General features: G+C 35.5%; 1 protein-coding gene across 1 annotated transcript in view; it reads left to right on the top strand.

Moving 5' to 3' along the window:
- The first annotated feature begins 4,867 nt into the window (after positions 1-4,867).
- LOC6040098 (frizzled) overlaps positions 4,868-22,010 on the top strand; it is a 37,273-nt gene continuing 20,130 nt past the window's right edge. Inside the window, exon 1 of the mRNA XM_038255062.1 lies at positions 4,868-6,422. Coding sequence (XP_038110990.1) covers positions 5,763-6,422 — 660 coding nt within the window. The 5' untranslated portion in view covers positions 4,868-5,762. The remainder of the gene's footprint in view (positions 6,423-22,010) is intronic.

The raw sequence follows: 22,010 nt of genomic DNA on the forward strand, positions 1-22,010 counted from the left end.
GTGTCCAAAAGTGTACTCAGTTGACCTGGAATGACCCATAAGTTTTCAATTGAAAAGCGCGATGTTGACAATTCGAGGAAATGAAAGGAAAACAAAATTTTAAAACATTTTCTAAGGAATAAACACTGCGAATACCTAAATTGAGTAAGTAAGAAACTATCAAGCACATGGTAATTATCTATATTTATTTTATAATCATTCAATAAAAGTTTTGATTCCACAAAAATATACACTCAAACCCCGATGGTTTGACACTAACTGTTGTCAAACGAACGGGGTCACTTTTTAGTTTGAAACCCCTTTTACACGGGGTTCACACACACTACCAAACGCTTGTTTTGATAGTGTGCGTGAGCACCGTGTAAAAAGTGACAGTTCGTCACTTTTTAGTTTGACTTTGACCAACCAACGGGGTACTAACTAAAAAAGTGTCAAACGAAAAAGTGACCAACCACCGGGGGTTGAATGTAATGTGATTTATTTTCAAAGGATTGCTCAGATTTGTTTTCGAAAATTAAATCTTTTTTAATGATCAAATAAAAGCAAACATTCCTGTACAAGTAACATTCAGTAGATACAGTCGACTTGCAATAACAACTTGACTACCAATTTATTTCGGAGATAGAAATACAAAGGGACTATCCATAAATCACGTGGACACTTTTTTGAAAATCTCATCCCCAATGAACAATTTTCATACAAAAAAAGCTTTTTTTGTTATTATTTGTTTTACTAAGTATATGCTTTTTTGGTAAAATTTGTTAAAAGTAATAATTTTGCATAAATTTCTTTACAGCTCGTTTTGTATACAAATTTATCGATTCATATTGCATTTAAAACTTAATTTAAAGTAAGAATTTATCAATTTTTATGAAATGTATCTACTGAAAATTTCTATGAATATGAGTATATCTACTGATCTACTGCAAATTTCTATGAATTATGAGTTTTTTTATTGTGTTGAAAAACTCATGCAAATGATCATTTACAAACTTATTTTATCTTCTCTTAGTATAAAATTGTCCAAATAATCTGAAAGGCATTCCGTTTTTCAATTCGAACTCTTTTTCATTGAGATAATCATGACTTATTTAGAATATTAAAATAATTCAATTTATCAACATTATTATAATGTTCACTAACTTTTTGTAATTATCAAAAATTTATGAAGTTTTTTAATGAAGGTTTTTGGTACTTCTCTATCTCGTTCATTATAAGTCCATACCGTCTCGTACGAATTTAATTTGTAGGGGAGAGTGGGGAGACTTGATCCTCTTTTTTGTATCGCACATAACTTTGTCAATTTCTCATAAAACTATGAACTTTTTGCATGAATTGAAAGCATAAACATTAGGGTGGGTACGTTTTTCAAAAAGTTCTCGTATCAAGTTTTAGTATGGTTCCCCTTGTAGGGCATACCCATAGGGACTTTCATGCCAAATATCAGCTCATTTGGTTGTAAACTGGCTGCGCGCATCAGGGTTAAAGTTTATATGGGAATTACTATGGGAAATTGGAACTTTTTGTTCAAACGCTCCTACAGGCCTGGGAAAATCACGCGCCATCTTCTGGTATGGTCAGGCCTATGGGGAATGGTCTGGAGAACACTTTTCCCGAAGAGAGCATATGGATTCGTTGTCCCTAGACCTGGCGCATCGGCAAACAATCCGATGTCTCCGGAATCAACGGTTTTCCCTCAAAAAGCATCAAATTTTCCTTAGCATGCTATGAAAGCTTGATGAACACCGCGACGCCATACGTCAGGCAGCTACCACGTGGGTGAGAAACGGCTGGAATATTTAATTGCAATCCTTCTTTTAACTAGAAAATGATCATTTCGAGTAATCCTGATATTATTTAGTCGAATTCAGGACCTTTGCTTAGCAAATATGTATTTTTTTGCAATATTTCAACCACATGGTAGCTGCCTGACGTATGGCGTCGCGGTGTTCATCAAGCTTTCATAGCATGCTAAGGAAAATTTGATGCTTTTTGAGGGAAAACCGTTGATTCCGGAGACATCGGATTGTTTGCCGATGCGCCAGGTCTAGGGACAACGAATCCATATGCTCTCTTCGGGAAAAGTGTTCTCCAGACCATTCCCTATAGGCCTGACCATACCAGAAGTTGGCGCGTGATTTTCCCAGGCCTGTAGGAGCGTTTGAACAAAAAGTTCCAATTTCCCATAGTAATTCCCATGTAAACTTTAACCCTGATGCGCGCAGCCAGTTTACAACCAAATGAGCTGATATTTGGCATTAAAGTCCCTATGGGTATGCCCTACAAGGGGAACCATACTAAAACTTGATACGAGAACTTTTTGAAAAACGTACCCACCCTAATAAACATTCAACTATGTTTGGCTGATAAGGGTTATTCATCAGATAAACTCTTCGCATCATGCCAAGCGTTTTAAAAACATATTCCAAACCGGCATTTTCAAAACGTTAGGGGTAACTTGATCCCCCTTTCAACATTTTGAAGAAACCTTAAGCAAATGTTTCTTATTCATCCAAACTTTTAATTTTCTATAAGTACAGCAATTTCATATTGAACCTATACGTTTGTGTTCAAAATATAACAAGTTTAGTATTTAAAATATTTAAAAAACTAAAAATATTCTTTTTTAGACCAAAATTGAGCATGTTTACAAAAGCTGCAAATTTTTGTTTACAAAACTTTTGAAAAATTGTTCAAACTGCAGTATGTTATGTACAACTATACTAAAGGAAACTATGTACGAAACCCCAGCCCAATTAATTAATCTTGATGTTGATTCCAGTGACTGTAAAAATGCATTGCTCAAAGTAACATTTTTTTCCAGGAGTTCTACAAGAGCTCTTCAAGATAGCTACAGCATAACAGTTTGGACCGCGGTAGGATAAAACTATCTTCAAGTACTCCTCCAAACTCCTGAAGAAGTTTTAAAGAGAATTTTATCCTACCGCGGTCCAAACTGCTATGCTGTAGCTATCTTGAAGAGCTCTTGTAGAACTCCTGGAAAAAATGTTACTTGGGAAGTCTCCCATATTTTATGGATGACACCTAAACGCACTTTTTTAAATAATTGGTTGTAAAATTAGTATGACAAAAAAATAACGTTAAATGCGTAAGGGCTGCCTAGTTGATAAGTTTATCAAACAATTCATGCATAAAAAAGATTTTTTTGAATAAATTTTAAGTGTATTCTATACATATTAAAATAGAGTAAAAAGATCTCTACACCCAAAGTTAAAGAACGAGGGGATAGTCCTCACGAAAAGAAACGTGAGGAAAGTGCTATATTGCGAGAGTATAGTCCTCTCGCGTGTTCATTCGTTCATTGGAACAGTTCATCCTATGAGTGGCTTATATGGACAAAACAACCGCCATTTAGTCACCGAACCATGGTGGCCCATACGGCAAACGCACGGTTTAATATGCCGAAGGTCTTGGGTTCGAGTCTCGGTACCAGCACTTTTTTTGATAGATGAACTTTTTTGGAAAGTGAACCATGAGTAAAGTACTCTCGGTAATTACGGAATTTATCCTCTCCGTCCGCACACAGTACCATTTTACTACCGAATCGTGCTCTTTATCCTCTCGTATGCCGATGCCCAGTTCTGGGTGTAGGAGGTTTTCTGCAGCACTTTATAGAAAAATATGTGTAACTCGAGTGGCAGTGCGTGGCCGAATGGTTACGCTGTCCGCTTTGTAAGCGGATGATTCTGGGTTCGATTCCCATCTGCTGCAACCTTCCATCGGATGAGGAAGTAAAATGTCGGTCCTGGCCTTGGTTGTTAGGCCGTTTAGGTGTAGGAATCGTCTCCATGCCACAAGTACAAACAACACACCAAACCAAGCCTACTCCGGTGGAATCGCTGGCGGCGGTTGGACTCGCAATCCGAAGGTCGTCAGTTCAAACACTGGGGTAGAAGGTTCCTTGGAGTAGAAAGAGGTTTGGGTGCTCTCCCCATTCAAGCCTTTGGACTCCTAGGTTCGAGCAGAAACTTGCAATAGAGACCACAAAAGACCCGGGGGTCGTTAATGTGGATGGTTTGATTTTTTGATGTGTAACTCAATTTAAACATTCTTTAATTTTTTTCTCTGTTTTTTACAATGAGTTTAAGTCAATTTCGCACAACTTTCTAGAACCAAGCTAATTGTTTTACCCACATGCTGACGAGATACAGGCTTGGGATCAAGTGTCCCCGGGGAGCAAGTCTCCCCACTCTCCCCTACTCTTCATTTTGCGGAAAAATCTCAAACCTATCGGAGCCGGTTCCAATTGGTCAATTCTACCAAAATTTTTAAAAATTTCATGAAAAAAGGGGTCAAATAACTACTCGAGCGTATGATCGTTAAATTTAAGTTCATTTAGAATGACGAAAAACAAGATTTCTTTCTAAATTTATATGAAATATATATTAAGTTAAACTTAATACCTGACTGAGACAATTTCCTTTATTTCAAAATAATCATTCATTGATCGATTTCATTCACCAATGTTTACAAAACTCACAACCCTTCGACAACAGCCCGTTTCGCTTCCAAAACCCATTCAGCTGTATGCACCTTGTGTTTACGTTGTTCTCCATCCACCGACGACGACGCTGTCTACACACTGGAAACACGCGCCATCGTTTTCGCCATTCTCGCGTCTACAAAACTTGTCTAGATCAACCCATCGTCTGCGTTTCGTATATTCCACATTTCGAACAGTTTCCTCTCTGTGCTTTCACGAACACTTGCTTACTTTGCGCTGTGTAAGTATCATTCAGACACACTTGTTTACACCCCGCGCAACACCAATACTCCCAGCACAGAAACATGTCGGTATAACAGTTTTGTTTACCATCGGAACTTCGGCTCACCGGTTTCGAATCGTCGTTTCCATTCAGTCGCACTTCGGACGTGTTCGCGCTAGGATCGATTTTGTCCCAACTCCACGCTCGGTCGGTTTATCCATCCCAAAAGTAGAGTCGTAAAAGTCCGGTGTTTAGGCGCGCGTTTCGGGTATCCTTACGGGGAGCACTAGACTAAGCCTCAGAACTAGAGAGAGAGTTGGGGGATAAATTTGCAAGTTATTGCGCGTTTTGACAGTCGCCGCAGTGTTCGTCGCCGTTGTCAAGGTAGCGCGGCGCGTGGATGCTGTGTTGGGGCTGAATTTGGATCAATCGCGTGGCGATGCTGCGGTCGTAACCAAGCGACGACGAGTTGGGGAGAACAGAAGAAAACGTTGAAGCGTTGAGATGGAGAAAGTGCCGGAGACCGGCTTTTCTGGCTTTGGCGACGGCAGAAGGTGGAGGTAGAAGTGGAGTTGTGAGTGGAGAAGAAGTGCGAAACGGCTTAACGGAGTTGGAGTTTTGAGAAGGGGAAGAATAAGGGAAGCATAAGCGATTCAGGAGAACAGAATCGCATCACAGTGCAGAATTGGTGCAAGGAAGAAGGAGGTGAGAAGGAGAAGGTTTCTACAGGAGCATTGAAGAGGAAGTGTCGGTAGTTGATGTAGTCGTGTGGAAGTGTCTCGGTGATTTGTGGATGTACCCAGAAGAGGCGAAAGAAGTAAATGCAAAAAAAAGAGCGTTATTGTTTATGGCCCCTCGATTATTGGCCTCTTTTGTGTGTCGGTGAAATGAAGTAATTCGCAGAGCATCGTGTGCGTACGTGTCGGTGTGCACACCTTGTATAATGAAGCTAGTGAAAACAGCAAGTGCAGAAGATAATAACGTCGTGGGTGAAGAAGTACAAGCAGCTACGAAGCGGTGAAGAACCCCCCCAAAATGGCAAAGTGGAGTTCCATTGTGTTGGTGGTGTTGAGCTATGCAAATGTCGGATTATCCATACAGGACCAGCAGCAGCTACCCCAGCATGACCCCTACTCCGAAACGTCCGGGCTGGTTCCGGAAGAGTTCCAGCACCACAACCGCTGCGAACCCATCACAATCCCGTTCTGTACGGACATCCAGTACAACAAGACCATCATGCCGAACCTGCTCGGCCACCACAAGCAGGAAGAGGCCGCCCTCGAGGTTCACCAGTTCATCCCCCTCGTCAAGATCGACTGCAGTCCGGATCTCAAGTTCTTCCTCTGTTCCCTGTACGCCCCGGTCTGCACGATCCTCAGCTACCCAATCCCACCCTGTCGATCCCTGTGCGAATCGGCCCGCGTCTGCGAATCGATCATGCGAACGTTCGACTTCCAGTGGCCGGAGAACCTCGAGTGCTCCAAGTTCCCCCTGGACGGCAAAGAGTTGTGCGTCTCGCAGAACAATTCCTCCGAGACGACGCCGATTCCGCCGGGGGCGCTGCAGACCACCAAGCCGAGGGCGCCTCCACGGAATACGCCACCGGCCGTGCTGAAGCACGACCTGGGCTTTGTCTGCCCGGTGCAGCTTAAGGCACCGGCCATCATGGGATACTCGCTGACGGTGGGAGGAAAGGTGAGTGTGCAAGAAGAGGGGCTTGATGTGTAGTTCAATCACGTACCGCACGTTACAGCCAGGAGCAGGGCAGAATAATACGGACGAGACAGTTTTGTGGAAACGATGACGATGGGACAGTTGATGGGTTTTGAAAAGTGAGCAAGTCAGCAAGTTTGTCAATTGATTCGGATGGTGTAGTCTAGAAGAGACAACACAAACGGAAAGAGCTGGCTAATTGTAACGAATCAAGTAAACGGTTTGAATTCACGACAAAAATTGATGATGGCAACAAAATTTAAATTGGGTGTGCATAAAAAACTGTTGAAATCTATCAAGAATCTTGATTTTTCATGTTTCAGACAATAATTTAAATTAATATTTGTTATTTAAAAATCGGAAGTCCCTTTTAAACGTTTCTTGTGTTTAAAATAAAAAGTATTTTTTTTTTCAATCAATAAACGAAGTAGAACACTTGATGTGTTGCAAAAAAAAAACTGTATAATATTGTTGATTGGACATTTTTTAAAGTCCAGATTTTTACCTTGAATTATTTCTTTGAACTTACTTTCCACAAAACGCTCAAATCTGTCAATATGAGTTGTATTATTTCTCTAGTTGTTTTAGTAGACCTACTCACTTAAACCGAAAATAGTTTTTATTGATATTTTATATTTGGTTCAAATTTTGTAGGGTTCTTTCCTATGATCAAAGAAGCCATTTTGAATTTTCTGATCGTATTGGTGTCTTCGGCAAAGTTATATGTATTGGATGAGGACTTTTTAGAAAAAGAATGAGTGAAGGGATTTTATTGCCGTTTTTTTTAATTTACTGTTTTTTCACAAAAAAAAAACAATTAACCGAAATCCGTAGCTTAAAACAGTTTTTATTTTGCCCCCAGGTTATGATTTTTTTAAATTGTTTTTTTGGAAAAAAAAAATTGTCGCCATTTTTTTTCGCATCAGTTTCAAATTTGATACAAAAGAACTTTAAAGTTTTTTTTTTTTGAGAAAAATCATAGTTTTCATGGTATACCCCCATAAAGTTTAATTTTAACTTAAATTCCCGTTTTTTGATTTTTTAGATAGTGTTTATGATTGTCCATTCCTGAAAGTATTTTTTTTCGAAAAGCTCAAAAAATTTCCAATAAAATTGCTTTAAAGATATTGAAGAGTGGACCTCTGATTGCTAAAATATAGCGAATAGAAAAAAAAAAAACAAGAAAATTGAAGTCCAAGCATTCACACATTTTCTAATGCCAATATCTCAGCAAGGAATGGTCCAATTTTTAATTTTGAAAAATGAAACATCTGTGAAATTAAAAGATCTTTTCAAACGAAAAATTCAAAATTTTGAAATTAAGAATTATATTGAATATTACGCTCATTTTAAATGTTATTATTATTAAATTCGACTTTTTATTTTTTTTTAATCCACTTTTTTAAATCGTAACTTGGTCAAATTATATATGCCTTTTCTGGTATTTAATTACGAGATTACGTTCTGTAAAACATCAAAATACAAAAAAAAAACTCTTTGAAAATCAGTTTTATGTGACAAAAAGTTATTTTGAAAATCAGCAATTTTTTTTTACCTTCAACTTAGTCAAAGGCAAAGATTTTTTTTTCCTTCAAAAGACAAAGATTTTAGAATTTTCACATGTGATTTTGTATGGTTGCTTTGGGCATATCGAAGTCACTCAATATGTTTCAATCGAATTAAAAAAATACACAAATCAAAATATGAACAAAAGGAGGATTTTACTTAAAATTGAAATTCTACCTTTAAATATGAGTATATTTATTTCTTTTCCACTGTAGATCAACCTTTTCAACTAAGATTGGTGTAATATTACATTATGAAAAAGTAAGAAAACTAACACTGTTTTAACTGTGTTTAGTAAGATAGACATTATTGTTGATTTCAACATTTTTTTGCAATTTGTGAGAATTTTTGATAAAACAAAAACTTAAAAACTAGGTAATTGTTAAGATTTTCAATCATAAAAACTATACAGAAATATTGAATCGGCTCCAAATAAAAGTAAACATTGCTAGAAAACTCATTTATTCTATTTCTAGAAAAATTAACGAGTATAATTCCAACATTACTCTAGAGAAAACCAAAATTAATTTTGCAATTTCTTTTTTAAAAATCGTGGATTTGTGTTTCATAAATCTTTTGATTTCATTTGGTGGAAAAAAAGTTGCTGAACTAATTAAACACCTCCACGTTATTGCAATTTTGCAGTTCATTTTTAATTTTATTGAAATAGTCTACTTTTCCATTAAAAGTTTTATTTTGTTTTAAATCAATAATTATCGAACAGCTGTTGCTGTTGCTATTGGCATGCAACCATTGTTGTTTTTCTTTTCATCTTTCCAGTGATTAAGATTTAAATTTGAAAAAATCTGATGCATAATATACAAATGTTTTCAATAATCTAGACTGTAGTAGCATAATTAGCATAATAAGGTTTAATTTGTGATGATCCACACAATATAATTAGATTGAAATCCTCTAAAAAGTCAACGTCAATCTTGGATATATTTGTTTTTCATTTCTCAGGAAGTAGAGTTCAAAACATCAAAAGTAAAATTTTTCAATCTATTTTATCTCTTTCAAACATAAATAAATCATGTTTAATTAATCATTCAATAACCAATTAAAAAAAACTCTGTTCAATTCAATATTTACAAAACAAAAAAACATAAACTATGAAAAATATTTGCAACGGCCTTATTTATTTAGTAAAAAAAAAACAGTAGTTTGGAAAAAATATGTATGTGTTCGTTTGTTCATTTATTGCATTATTTGAAGAAGTAAAATACTAATTATGTTTTTTTTCCTTTAAATTAACAAAACCAATCTTTTACATGATGTTCATTGAGAATTGAATCAAAACTTTTTTTATTATTATTCAACTATTTGTTCATCCATGATATCCATACGATAGAAGAATGACTTGCCCTTAAGCAATGATTCTAGCTTCCCCACTCAACTCCCCGTTCAACCCCAAGTTCGCGCACCGTATGGTTTGGTGGGCGGACATGTGCTGAAGCCCTCCCTCCCTTTGGCCATAAAACCGACAGACAGCTCAACTTTTTGTTGCAAAAAAAACGGTTACGGATGAGTTCCGAACCATGGTTGGTTTGACCGGCATGTGGCGTACAGAATGCCGGTATGCTAGTCGCGACTTTGAGTAAAATTGACGTCGCTCAACCCATGATATGATGCGGTGAACCAAACAGGTCTGAAGGATATGAGCTTCTGTCAATCAAGAGTGAGGTTAAATGGGGGTTGGACTGACTTCAGGGAGCTTGCTTGAAGTTCGCTTCAAGTTCTTTAAGAATTTCTTAAAAACACTAAACAGCAAAACAGTGTCAAACAAATTGATTTACAGTCCAATTTGGGCAATACATTTTAACCTTAACGACCCTTCGCAGTAATCCACTCCCAACACTTAACTCAGTTACCCCCGAAAAAAATCCTTTCAAAACAACAAAAAGGCACTAAATTTTCACCTGTTCAAGCTTCCAACTCGAGCAGACCTAGTGCCCTATAATCAACCATTTTGACCATGATGTCGTAAATATGGTCTAGAATTCGCACTAGGATTGCCCCCAATTTAGAGCGAAGGTTGTTAGCCCAGGCAGGAACCCGGGAAATTAATTGCCATAATTTATGGAAGGGATGCTCTGGCAAGACGGAGGAAGAAGTAGAAACGAGCGTAGAATTGGGACCCTAATCAATCCTACCTCAAAAAATGGGATCAACGGATGTTACCTGGATTGTGGAAAGGTTTCTGGTTGCTGACTAGAAATAATTGGAAATTGGAGTCCTTCAGCTTTGGAATTCTGAAATATATGGCATTTCAAATGATGCTTCTCGATTTTAATTGGGATCTTCTGAATTGATTTTGGGTTTTATTTTGTTTTATGATTTAAAAAAAATTATAAGTTTATCAAAAAAAAAATCTCAAAACTTAACTAAAACAACCATCTTTATCATTTCACTCTCTTTCGACCCCGTTGAAACGAGACCGCCTCGCCAAATTGAGCTGCAACATAACATAACATTTAAATCGAACTGCGTCGAACTATTTGTAGGCGTAAGCGCTAGTTTTATATGTCAATTAAACGAGGCCAATAAAACAATTACCAACAACAGACTGGTTTTCGCGATGAATGAACGCCTCCGCATGTAGGCCCGTGTACGAACCTATATTTAACTCGAGTGTTTTTTTTTTGTTCTTGTTTGGTTTTGCCGCAGTGGAGCACTTTTCAGTTCATTGATCGACCTACTCACTCGAAATAGAAATGAGTGTGTGTTTGGACTAAATTATGCTATTTGCATTTGAAAGTGAAACTTATGTCGTTGATTAGTTGATGATGATTTAGGTTCTGAATTATATCATGGAAAGAGATTATCTGTTATTACTATCTAGTTTATCACGATTAAAAGTAGACCCACTTTACTTAAATTCTAATTTATAATTGCTTTTTTATTTATATTTAATATCAGACGCATGTATAAAGTCAAAGCTTGCTTGTACCGTAAACCGGAAGACGCATTTTTTGGGTCAAATTGCTAAAGATGTTGCTTTATTCTCTATCATACTATTTTCCCATAAAATATACATTTAAATTGCATAAACAAACGATGCTTTAAAAAACAGCAACGGATCGATCTGGAGCATTTGTTTTAAAATTAATGCTATTTTTTACAGCTTCCTGGAATTAATTTAAATTTTGCTGCTGATATGTAAATTTATTTGAATGTTCAAATTATTTCTTTTCTTATTGCTTTCATTTATCTTACCATTTCCTCATACCATATATGATCAAATTACATAAACTATCGACACTTACTAAAACAGCAAGGGAACCATCAGGAGCATTTGTATTTTAAATGATTATTGTTTTTTTTTTACATGTTCATATTATTCCTCATCCTATACCTTTCCTGTAACATTCCATCTCCTCATACCATACATCATCAAATTGCTTAAATTAACGAATCTTTCTAAAACAGCATGGGAACCATCTGGAGCATTTAGATTTTAATTTACTGCTATTTTTTACAGCTTCCTGGAATCATCTTGATTATATTTATATTTATTTTATTTACTATATTTATTATATTTATTATTATTATTATTATTATTATTATTACTACAAAACTATATGCTTTTATATAATACACTACAGACTCACATTTACACTTACAAACCTCCAAATCATTTAATACATTACGCATTAAACCATTTTCATCGGCCCGATGAAATTCCCCTAACCCCCATTCCAAACTTCCCAAAAATATTCCGTTCACTTTTAAAAGTTGCATGGGTTTCCTGCACTTTTGCCACTAGTGAACAACAAAAACATCCCCTCCCAAATCCCCACGAGACTGTATGGGCGTAGCCTTGGAGCACAGTGTGGAAATTTCCGTTCTTAGATATTTTTGGTTGTACCGGGCAGCAATCAAATTGTCTAAGAATATTGAATTGACCATTGTGGCACCCCCTACAGCGTTGTGCAGGCCTGTAATGCTATGCTATGCTATGCTATGCAATTGCTAAAGATGTTGCTTTATTTTTTAGGAAAAAAAATGTTTTTATTTAGTTAACTATGTTTTTCAACTTTTCCAACAAAATGTATTTAAATGTATTGTAAAATTAATATAAAATTAGAATTTACCAAACAATCGTTAAATCTAGTTTATCGATCAAAAATATCGATTTAAAATGAATTCGAAGCAAGAATCAAAAGTTTTCACATGATTTATGAAATTTGTTTTACCGAAACTGTCTATAAATCAGAATATTTTTTTAAAATGTGTAAAAAAATACAACAAATTTATTTTTTTAAGACTCATTCAAGGAGTCCAAACTCATCACACTTATAGAATATCAAAATAATTCTAGGAATTAACTTTTTCTTTAAGTTTAAGATTTTTCTGGCAATTTAAGAGTATTAGTTATATACAGTTCAGACTCCATTATCCGAACTTTCATTTAAACGAAGTTCGATTAGTTTTGTATGGGGCTTCGGATAATCGAATCAAGAACAATTTTAGTCGAATTTGAGTTGTTGATTGCTTATTAGAAAATAAAATGCATTTTTTCAATACTTCATCACCACCATTTTGGCCACCATCTTGGATTAAAAAATTCTAAATCATTTTAACGTAGTTCAGAGGTCATACCGAAGCTCTAAAAAAAAAATAATTTTTTTTTATAATTTAATCACGAAAAACAGTTGAGTGATTAGATTATCCGAAGTGAAATTTTTCCGATGTCTTCGGATAATCGAGTCTGGACTATATTACATCACCTATAGATTAAAACATTGTAAATTACTTTAGATTTGTTAAGAGTTCATACCTAAGCTCAACAATCAAAAATAAGACAACGAAAACAATTTGTTTTTCGGGATTCAATATTTTATGAAAACTTCTCAACCAAGGTCAGTCAGATTCTGTGCCATTCCGTACGCATATAACCCGGCTATCAATGTCACCCCGGTTTACGGTATTGATTGATAATAGCTTTTTCTATTTTTATATTTTTTTACCACAATAACTTGACTTTCACAAACTATTTAAAAAAATTGTGTTTGATGATTCATGTGTTGTAATCAAATTTTGCAAAAATAAAGACGTTGCAAAAATATTCAAGGAATCAAACAAATATCATGTTTTGACTTAAAAAATTTTGGAATTCAAAAAGTTAACATAGTTATCAATTTTATGAAAGGTTGAATAATGAATATAAAAAAATGTTATCTGTTTCTATTAAAGTTACCAAAATCAAAGAGGTGTAATGTAGTAAAAGTAGACAAAAACTTCTCTATGCTTTAAATAATGGGTAATTCTCCGCCAACTCACACAGCAGTTGCCCCGACCCCTCTTCGATTTGCGTGAAACTTTGTCCTAAGGGGTAACTTTTGTCCCTGATCACGAATCCGAGGTCCGTTTTTTGATATCTCGTGACGGAGGGGCGGTACGACCCCTTCCATTTTTGAACATGCAAAAAAAGAGGTGTTTTCAATAATTTGCAGCCTGAAACGGTGATGAGATAGAAATTTGGTGTCAAAGGGACTTTTATGTAAAATTAGACGCCCGATTTGATGGTGTACTCAGAATTCCGAAAAAACGTATTTTTCATCGAAAAAAACACTGAAAATTTTTAAAAGTTCTCCCATTTTCCGTTACTCGACTGTAAAACATTTTGGAACATGTCAATTTATGGGAAATTTAAAGTACTTTTCGAATCTACATTGACCCAGAAGGGTCATTTTTTCATTTAGAACAAAATTTTTCATTTTAAAATTTCATGTTTTTTCTAACTTTGCAGGGTTATTTTTTAGAGTGTAACAATGTTCTACAAAATTGTAGAACAGACAATTACAAAAATTTTGATATATAGACATAAGGGGTTTGCTTTTAAACATCACGAGTTATCGCGATTTTACGAAAAAAAGTTTTGAAAAAGTTGGTCGTCATCGATCATGGCCGTTCATGGTCACCCGCGACAAACACAGACGACAAAACAAAGACAAACGCAAAAAGTAACTTTTTCAAACTTTTTTTCGTAAAATCGCGATAACTTGTGATGTTCATAAGCAAACCCCTTATGTCTATATATCATTTTTTTTTTGTAATTGTCTGCTCTACAAATTTGTACAACATTGTTACACTCTAAAAAATAACCCTGCAAAATTAGAAAAAACATGAAATTTTAAAATGAAAAATTTTGTTCTAAATGAAAAAATGACCCTTCTGGGTCTATATAGATTCGAAAAGTTTCGTTTTTTTCGGAATTCTTAGTACGCCATCAAATTGGGCGTCTAATTTTACACAAAAGTCCCTTTGACACCAAATTTCTATCTCATCACCGTTTCAGGCTGCAAATTGTTGAAAAACACCTCTTTTTTCGCATGTTCAAAAATGGAAGGGGTCGTACCGCCCCTCCGTCACGAGATATCAAAAAAACGGACCTCGGATTCGTGATCAGGGACAAAAGTTACCCCTTAGGACATAGTATCACGCAAATCAAAGAGGGGTCGGGGCAACTGCTGTGTGAGTTGGCGGAGAATTACCCACATATAAAAAATATTTTTATTTCTTTGAAAAGTATTTTTTTGTGAAGGCAGTCAAAACTATTTAAGAAATCAATAGCTTGATGAGAAATAAGCAAGCAGGAAACTACCAAAATTTTTGCGCAACAATTTTTTTTCGAAAAGTTATAAGTTGCAATTTTTACGGAAATTGGTTCGAGTTTTTAACCTGCCGAACATACAAAAAATCCCTTTATTTAAAGTTGAAAATAATGTTAACTAAAAAACGATTCTTCAGCGAATTTCCACAATAATATTATCAAAGTCAAATATAAAATGTTATGAAAATCATTTTTTTAGTGTATTTGAGATACTTTCCCAAGATTTTTATATTTTAAACTTTGCTAAATAAACTCGTCTTTTGAATATTTCAGCCAAACAGCTGACATCTTGTCTGAGATCATATCATACAATTTCGAAAAGATACCAAATCCCCCAAAAAGAAATCCTTGGGCAAGTTGTAAATTTCTTAATTATTCCATAATTTTTATTCCTGTGGCAAACCTCAAAATTTAAATGAATATAACATAATGCAATATATCTTCATAAGAAATTAGGAGTTGATGAATAACCTTGCTTATTCAAAAACATTTTTGTGAAATTTCAATTTATGTTACGGAACTGAATTAAGAAAAAGTCAAAGATTTTGTTAATGGAGAAATTAGATTTTATGATGTCAATTCGTTTGAAAAACATTTATTTAAATCCAAATCTCGCACTCAAAAATATTTTTCATTGCAAATTTTCAAGAAAAAGCTAATCATTCCTTAAACTTCTACCCAGGCTCAAAAATAAATCGACTGCTTCCATTAACACCGATTTACACCTTCTTTTCGCCAATGGCATTCCGTAAATCAAGAAAAGCAGAGCATCGTCTTCTTTTTTTGTGCTTCAAATAACACAAACCGAACAGTGCAAATTTCGTTCGTTCCTTTGCTTGTTCGTTTCATTTTTACAACCGGTCATAAATTATTGCAACCGGGGCTGGCAACAATAAAAGAAGACGAAGTCAGCACCAGAATTCACCCCCGGGTAGAGGGGTTCCCCAGTGGGAATATTCTCTTGGTTGGAAAGGAGAGTATTTTTTAAGGGAAATAAGTTATTTTTTTGCAGTAAATGCTTAAAACCAAAAATTCTTGGAAAAAGGACCAACTCTCGACCCCTCAGCAGGGTTCTCAACGCACTTGCTCTGACCGGTTCTAAAAGTAATTAAATTTCTGCTGCATCATCAGAGCTGAATGGAAGAAAAAGCGCGTTTCCAAAGTAATTAAAACGTCAACCCTAATTCATTGCCTTGGACGATTATCGCCAAGGACACTCTGCACTGCACTGCTCTGTTTTGGTTGGGAGTTGAAATTTCAAATTCAAATGATCTGGAAATGAACGAGATTCCATCTTTTGAAGGATAAATGGTGATGATGTTTCTAAATTGTCCCATAAATGTCAAACCAGGGGCTAGTTATTGGTGCACTTCTTCGAAGGGACAGATTTTATCACGATTTTGAGTTGGAATAATGGAGATCTCAATTGAAAGGGACACAATTTGGGACGGTCATAAAGTGGGAAGTTTATGAGTTTGAAGGTTTGTTTCGATTTTGTTTAACCACCTGCTTGGGAAGTAAATTGAAGATTTTGATCGATGAACTGAAAGTAGATTTTACTACAATTTTTGTTAAATTCGTTCAAGATCAATCCTAACATGGATATTATTTCAAGATTTGGCAGTACACTTAAGTGAATTCACAGTGCCTAAAAGGTTCATAAATTGTTCTCGGTAATCAAACATTCTTATTTTCCCAGAAGAATCAAAATGAAGCTCAATCTAACTCCACCCTCGAACATGGATTAACCCGTCCCCCAAGGCTTTATAACCCTGAAGGCACAAGTAGGAAAATTTATCTTTTTTCTTCCTCCTCCAACAAGTTGAGCCTTTGTGAGTAAACTTCTTCGGAAATGAAGCAACCATGTTAACCGGAGCTGACATCCTTATCTTTATTGCTGGGCCAATTTTTCAACCTTCTTAGCCGCGTCTAAACTGTCCAACTGTGGTGCTGGCTTCGAAGAACATCGAGCAACGAATCCTTTGTCAAGCATTTTCTGCTTTCTCGCAAAGCTGTGGGGGATGACTCTTAGGAAAATGTCGAACGAAAATGTTGGAAAGGAAAAAAAGCGAAACATAAGCATAAACCAGCGGCGATGTCTTCTTCAGAAAGGCACAAAATATTGCCGGCAGGTGTACATAATCTGCCGCATGATGTTATTTTTTTTTCTCTCCCTCAAGAAAGAGCTCCCGGAATTTAATTTACCTTCGGGTTTTTTTTTCGGGATAAAGTTACCAGGATCATTTTCGAGTGTTTTCCCTGCACTTGAGTTGATTGCCCGTACAAGTTTGGAGGAAAAAAGTCGGTCATCTTCTGCGGTGAAGTTTGTCCCCTTTCCCATCATTATCTGGTCTTCTCTTTTGGTTAATATTTTCTAATGATGCGAACGAACATATTTGAACTAGAACTTTGTCTCGAACGTCGAGGTCACCGCCGACGGGTACTTTTAATTATTTGAAACTAATTCAAAAGTTGGTTGATTAATTTTAAGCGTTACAAGGCACAGAACATCTCCTGAACCACGAACTCATCTTCGTATAATTAACTGACAAAAAAAACATGACCAATCCTTGAAGTCATCATTTTTGACTGAGTCGAGTTCGACGAGTCTGCACGAAAGAGGCAAGGAACTTCCAGTCAAAAAAAAAACTCGATTCACTTAATTTTCGAAGATACATTCTTTCCGGCGGCGGGACACGCCTCCAGAATATTTTTTTTTGTCAGAACCTGACTCTCTCGAGGAGGGTAATATTTCAAAAGCAAACGTTCGGAAAACACGAAATGGGCAAAAATAAACGGCGGACGTTTCGATTTCAAATCAAGCAAGAACCGAAGAAACCCGCCGTCGAAAATAGATTTATTCGAGATGATGTTAGAAGATGCGAGAATCGACGCTGGCTCTGAAGGAGGAGGCGAGACTAATGCGTGCTTGGTTCGGAATAATTGAGTGAGAGTGAGTTAGGAATCGGGTTTTTTTTTCTGGAAACGCAAATTCTTGGAAGGGGTTTCACGGTGGAGGATATTCAGTTCTCTTGAACAATTTGGACTGGCACCGAACTAGTTGTCAGTTGAACAGAATTGCCGGAATCCCGAGTTATTATTACAAATGTTTAAGGTAGTCGGTCGTGTACGTGTGTCAAACGCGTTCTGACCTAGAATCCCTTTGGCAAGTTGTCGCACTTACAACAAAACTCAGAATAAAATTCTGATCAAATGTCTATGTGTGGAGATGAGAAGGCTTAGTGATTTTTCACGCTCAAAAATTGCAATTCTCACGGGGACCATAATTCTGAAACAATAAATTTCATGGGAATGTCAAATATCCTGGAAATTAAATGTTATAATAAAAGAATGAACTTATTCTTCAGTATTTTATATTATTCTTTAATCAACTATACATTTTCATCACCAATTTTAAAGTGGAACTAGGTAAAAGAAATCATTTCTTTAAAGTTCTCAGATTGTTTTAAACGTCACATCACTCAACGAAAATAACTAAAGCGAAAATGAGATAGAAATTTGTAAATCTGATTTATAAAATGCACTACAAAACAAGCTTGGTATTTTTAATGGTAATCAAAAAATATCAATGGGTAATTCTCTACCAACTCACACGAAATCGGGAAAAGTTGCCCCGACCCCTATTTGATTTGCGTGAAACTTTGTCCTAAGGGGTAACTTTTGTCCCTGATTACGAATCCGAGGTTCGTTTTTTGATATCTCGTGACGGAGGGGCAGTACGACCCCTTCCATTTTTGAACATGCGATAAAAGAGGTGTTTTCAATAATTTGCAGCCTGAAACGGTGATGAGATAGAAATTTGGTGTCAAAGGGACTTCTATGTAAAATTAGACGCCCGATTTGATGGCGTACTCAGAGTTCCGAAAAACGTATTTTTCATCGAAAAAAACACTAAAAAAGTTTTTAAAAATCTGCCATTTTCCGTTACTCGACTGTAAAAAATTTTGGAACATGCCATTTTATGGGAAATTTAATGTACTTTTTGAATCTACATTGACCCAAAGGGTCATTTTTCATTTAGAACAAAAATTTTCATTTTAAAATTTCGTGTTTTTTCTAACTTTGCAGGGTTATTTTTTAAGAGTGTAACAATGTTCTACAAAGTTTTAGAACAGACAATTACAAAAATTTTGATATATAGACATAAGGGGTTTGCTTATGAACCATGAACGGCCATGATCGATGACGACCAACTTTTTCAAAACTTTTTTTCGTAAAATCGCGATAACTCGTGATGTTTATAAGCAAACCCCTTATGTCTGTATATCATTTTTTTTGTAATTGTCTGCTCTACAACTTTGTAGAACATTGTTACACTCTTAAAAATAACCCTGCAAAGTTAGAAAAAACAAGAAATTTTAAAATGAAAAATTTTGTTCTAAATGAAAAAATTACCCTTCTGGGTCGATAAAGATTCGAAAAGTACATTAAATTTCCCAAAAAATTACATGTTTCAAAAATTTTTACAGTCGAGTAACGGAAAATGGGAGAATTTTTAAAACTTTTTTAGTGTTTTTTTTTTTGATGAAAAATACGTTTTTTCGGAATTTTGAGTACGCCATCAAATCGGGCGTCTAATTTTACATAAAAGTCCCTTTGACATCAAATGTCTATCTCATCACCGTTTCAGGCTGCAAATTATTGAAAAACACCTCTTTTTTTGCATGTTCAAAAATGGAAGGGGTCGTACCGCCCCTCCGTCACGAGATATCGAAAAACGGACCTCGGATTCGTGATCAGGGACAAAAGTTGCCCCTTAGGACAAAGTTTCACGCAAATCGAAGAGGGGTCGGGGCAACTGCTGTGTGAGTTGGCGGAGAATTACCCCAATATTATATATTTTAAAATAAAAATTTGAGCATCCGCATGCTCTTTTTTTGTTTTACAATATTTTCTTCCAAGAAAGCTTAAAAGTTTTCTTTCATTCGCTCTTTTTTTATTTCTTTTAAAGTTCAAATATTGAATTCAAATTCAAAACATGATTTAACTGTCTTGTCCTGGTGGAATGAATAATATAACTTGAATTATCTCCGATTCAAAAAAAACTATTTTTTTATAAAAAAAAACAATTTAATTTTGAATTTAAAACCAAAAATGTAATCTGCACATCGTAAATCGTCAGAATGGCATTTTAATTACTCAAACGCGGAACATAAAACAATTATAAATAAAAGGCACCAAAACAGTTTCAAAAATCATAGGTAACTTTTCTGCTAATTTTTTGCATAAACATAATGGAAATGATAAGGCTTTGTGATTGCAAATGCTCAAAATCGCATTTTGTGAGGATTCCGAATAATTCGTGATGATTCCGCAAATATTTTGTCTGGTTTGAATGATTGTTATTTACTACACAAATTTCACGTGAAAATTCACTAACCCTAGAGATCAGTGTCTAAGAACTGGCTGGCGAATTCATGCCAGATTTATTCCATTTGGTCCGGTTTGTAAGTTATACACAAAAAATGTTGTTGATAAATTGTTAGAATCTGGATATATGACAAGATGAAGTCATTAGTATCAGGTTGATGGGAGACCTTGAACTCAACTAGTAAATTCACTTAATTTGGATTAATTTGATGTTTTATTGAAATTTTAGATATTTGCTCTTAAATCTTATGTTATTACAGTTGAGCAACTCTCTACGACACCGGCTGATTTCGACCATTTTTATTTTTTGTATTTTTTGATATGGCTCAAACTTTGTGGGGCCTTCCCTATGACCAAATAAGCTATTTTGTGTAATTGGTTCACCCATACAAGTCTCCATACAATTTTGGCAGCTGTCCATACAAAAATGGTATGTAAATTTTCAAACAACTGTAACTTTTGAGTGAATTTTCTGATCAATTTGGTGTCTTCGGCAAAGTTGTAGGTATTGTTAAGGACTTTTGAGAAAAAAATAGGTACACGGAAAAAAAATTGCAGATTTTTTAATCAACTTTTTTTTTCACAAAAACTCAATTTCCCAAAATACGTATTTTTTGATTTTTGAGATTTTTGATATGTTTTAGGGGACAAAAATCCGCAACTTTTGAGCCATAGAGAAACATGGTCAAAAAATCTGCCGCCGAGTTATGATTTTTTGAAAAAATAGTGATTTTTGGAAAAAATCGAAGTTTCATGCAAAAATAAGTTTGACATTATTTTTTAATGCAAAATTGAATTTGCAATCGAAAAGTACTTTACAGATTTTTTGATAAAGGGCTCCGTTTTCAAGATATAGCCACCAAAAGTTAGATTTTAGCAAAATTTTTGCAGTTTTTCAATTTTTAAAAATAGTGACCATGAGTGACCATTTCTAAAAATATTTTTTTAGGAACGCTCAGAAAATTTGCTATAAAATTGTCTAAGAGACATTGAAGATTGGACCTCGGGTTGCTGAGATAGAGCCGCTTTAAGAAAAAGTAAGACGAAAATTGAAGTTTTCAAAATCTCACCAAAAAAACACACCATTTTTTAATGACGATATCTCAGCAACTAATGGTCCGATTTTCAATATTAAGACATGAAACATTCCTGAAATGTTTCGATCTTTTCGAAAAATAAATTTGAAAATTTTAAAATCAAGACTAACATTTTAAAAGGGTCAAACATTGAATATCATTGATCAGGAAATTCACTCAAAAGTTACAGTTGTTTGAATATTTACATACCATTTTTGTATGGACAGCTGTCAAAATTGTATGGAGACTTGTATGGGTGAACCAATTACACAAAATAGCTTATTTGGTCATAGGGAAGGCCCCCACAAAGTTTGAGCCAAATAAAAAAATACAAAAAAAATCCATTTCCAGTTTTGGTAGAGAATTGCTCAGTTTTAGCACAATTCCAGAGCCACCACACTTTCCGCAAAAGACCTTCTACAGTCTGTTCCCCCAAAACCGTACGAAACTACCTCTCCGCGGTACAACCCGGTAGCCACTTTTACAGGTCGTAAAACATAAGAGCGAGCGCGCGCGTGTTTGATGAGGGGCGCACGATCGTTGAGAAAAGTGAGCCTGGCCTCTACCAGCGCACCATCCGGAAGCCGAGATCCGTTAGGTGAGGTTAGGTGAAATGGATGGATCGATGGCCTGGACCGGATATTTAGCCTAAAAGCTTCTGTGAAGGCTTTACGGGTGAAGTTGGAAGCATTTGGTGGATGCGCTAAAGCAATTTGCTTAAGATGGTGATTAGTTACGTTGATTTAGGTAGAGAGTAAGAATAATATTCTGGAAATCAAGTTGCCCTCTAATCAAAACTAGCCTCACCACCCTGCCAAACCTTTCCAATTATGTTAGCGCTAAACTTGATTAAGGCTAGCCTTCAACCAAATTTTCAACTGAGAAATGTCAGAGGAACAAGTTTCGCAAATGCCACTCCAA

This window comes from Culex quinquefasciatus, chromosome 2, assembly GCF_015732765.1.
Source record: "Culex quinquefasciatus strain JHB chromosome 2, VPISU_Cqui_1.0_pri_paternal, whole genome shotgun sequence".
Lineage (NCBI taxonomy): Eukaryota > Metazoa > Arthropoda > Insecta > Diptera > Culicidae > Culex > Culex quinquefasciatus.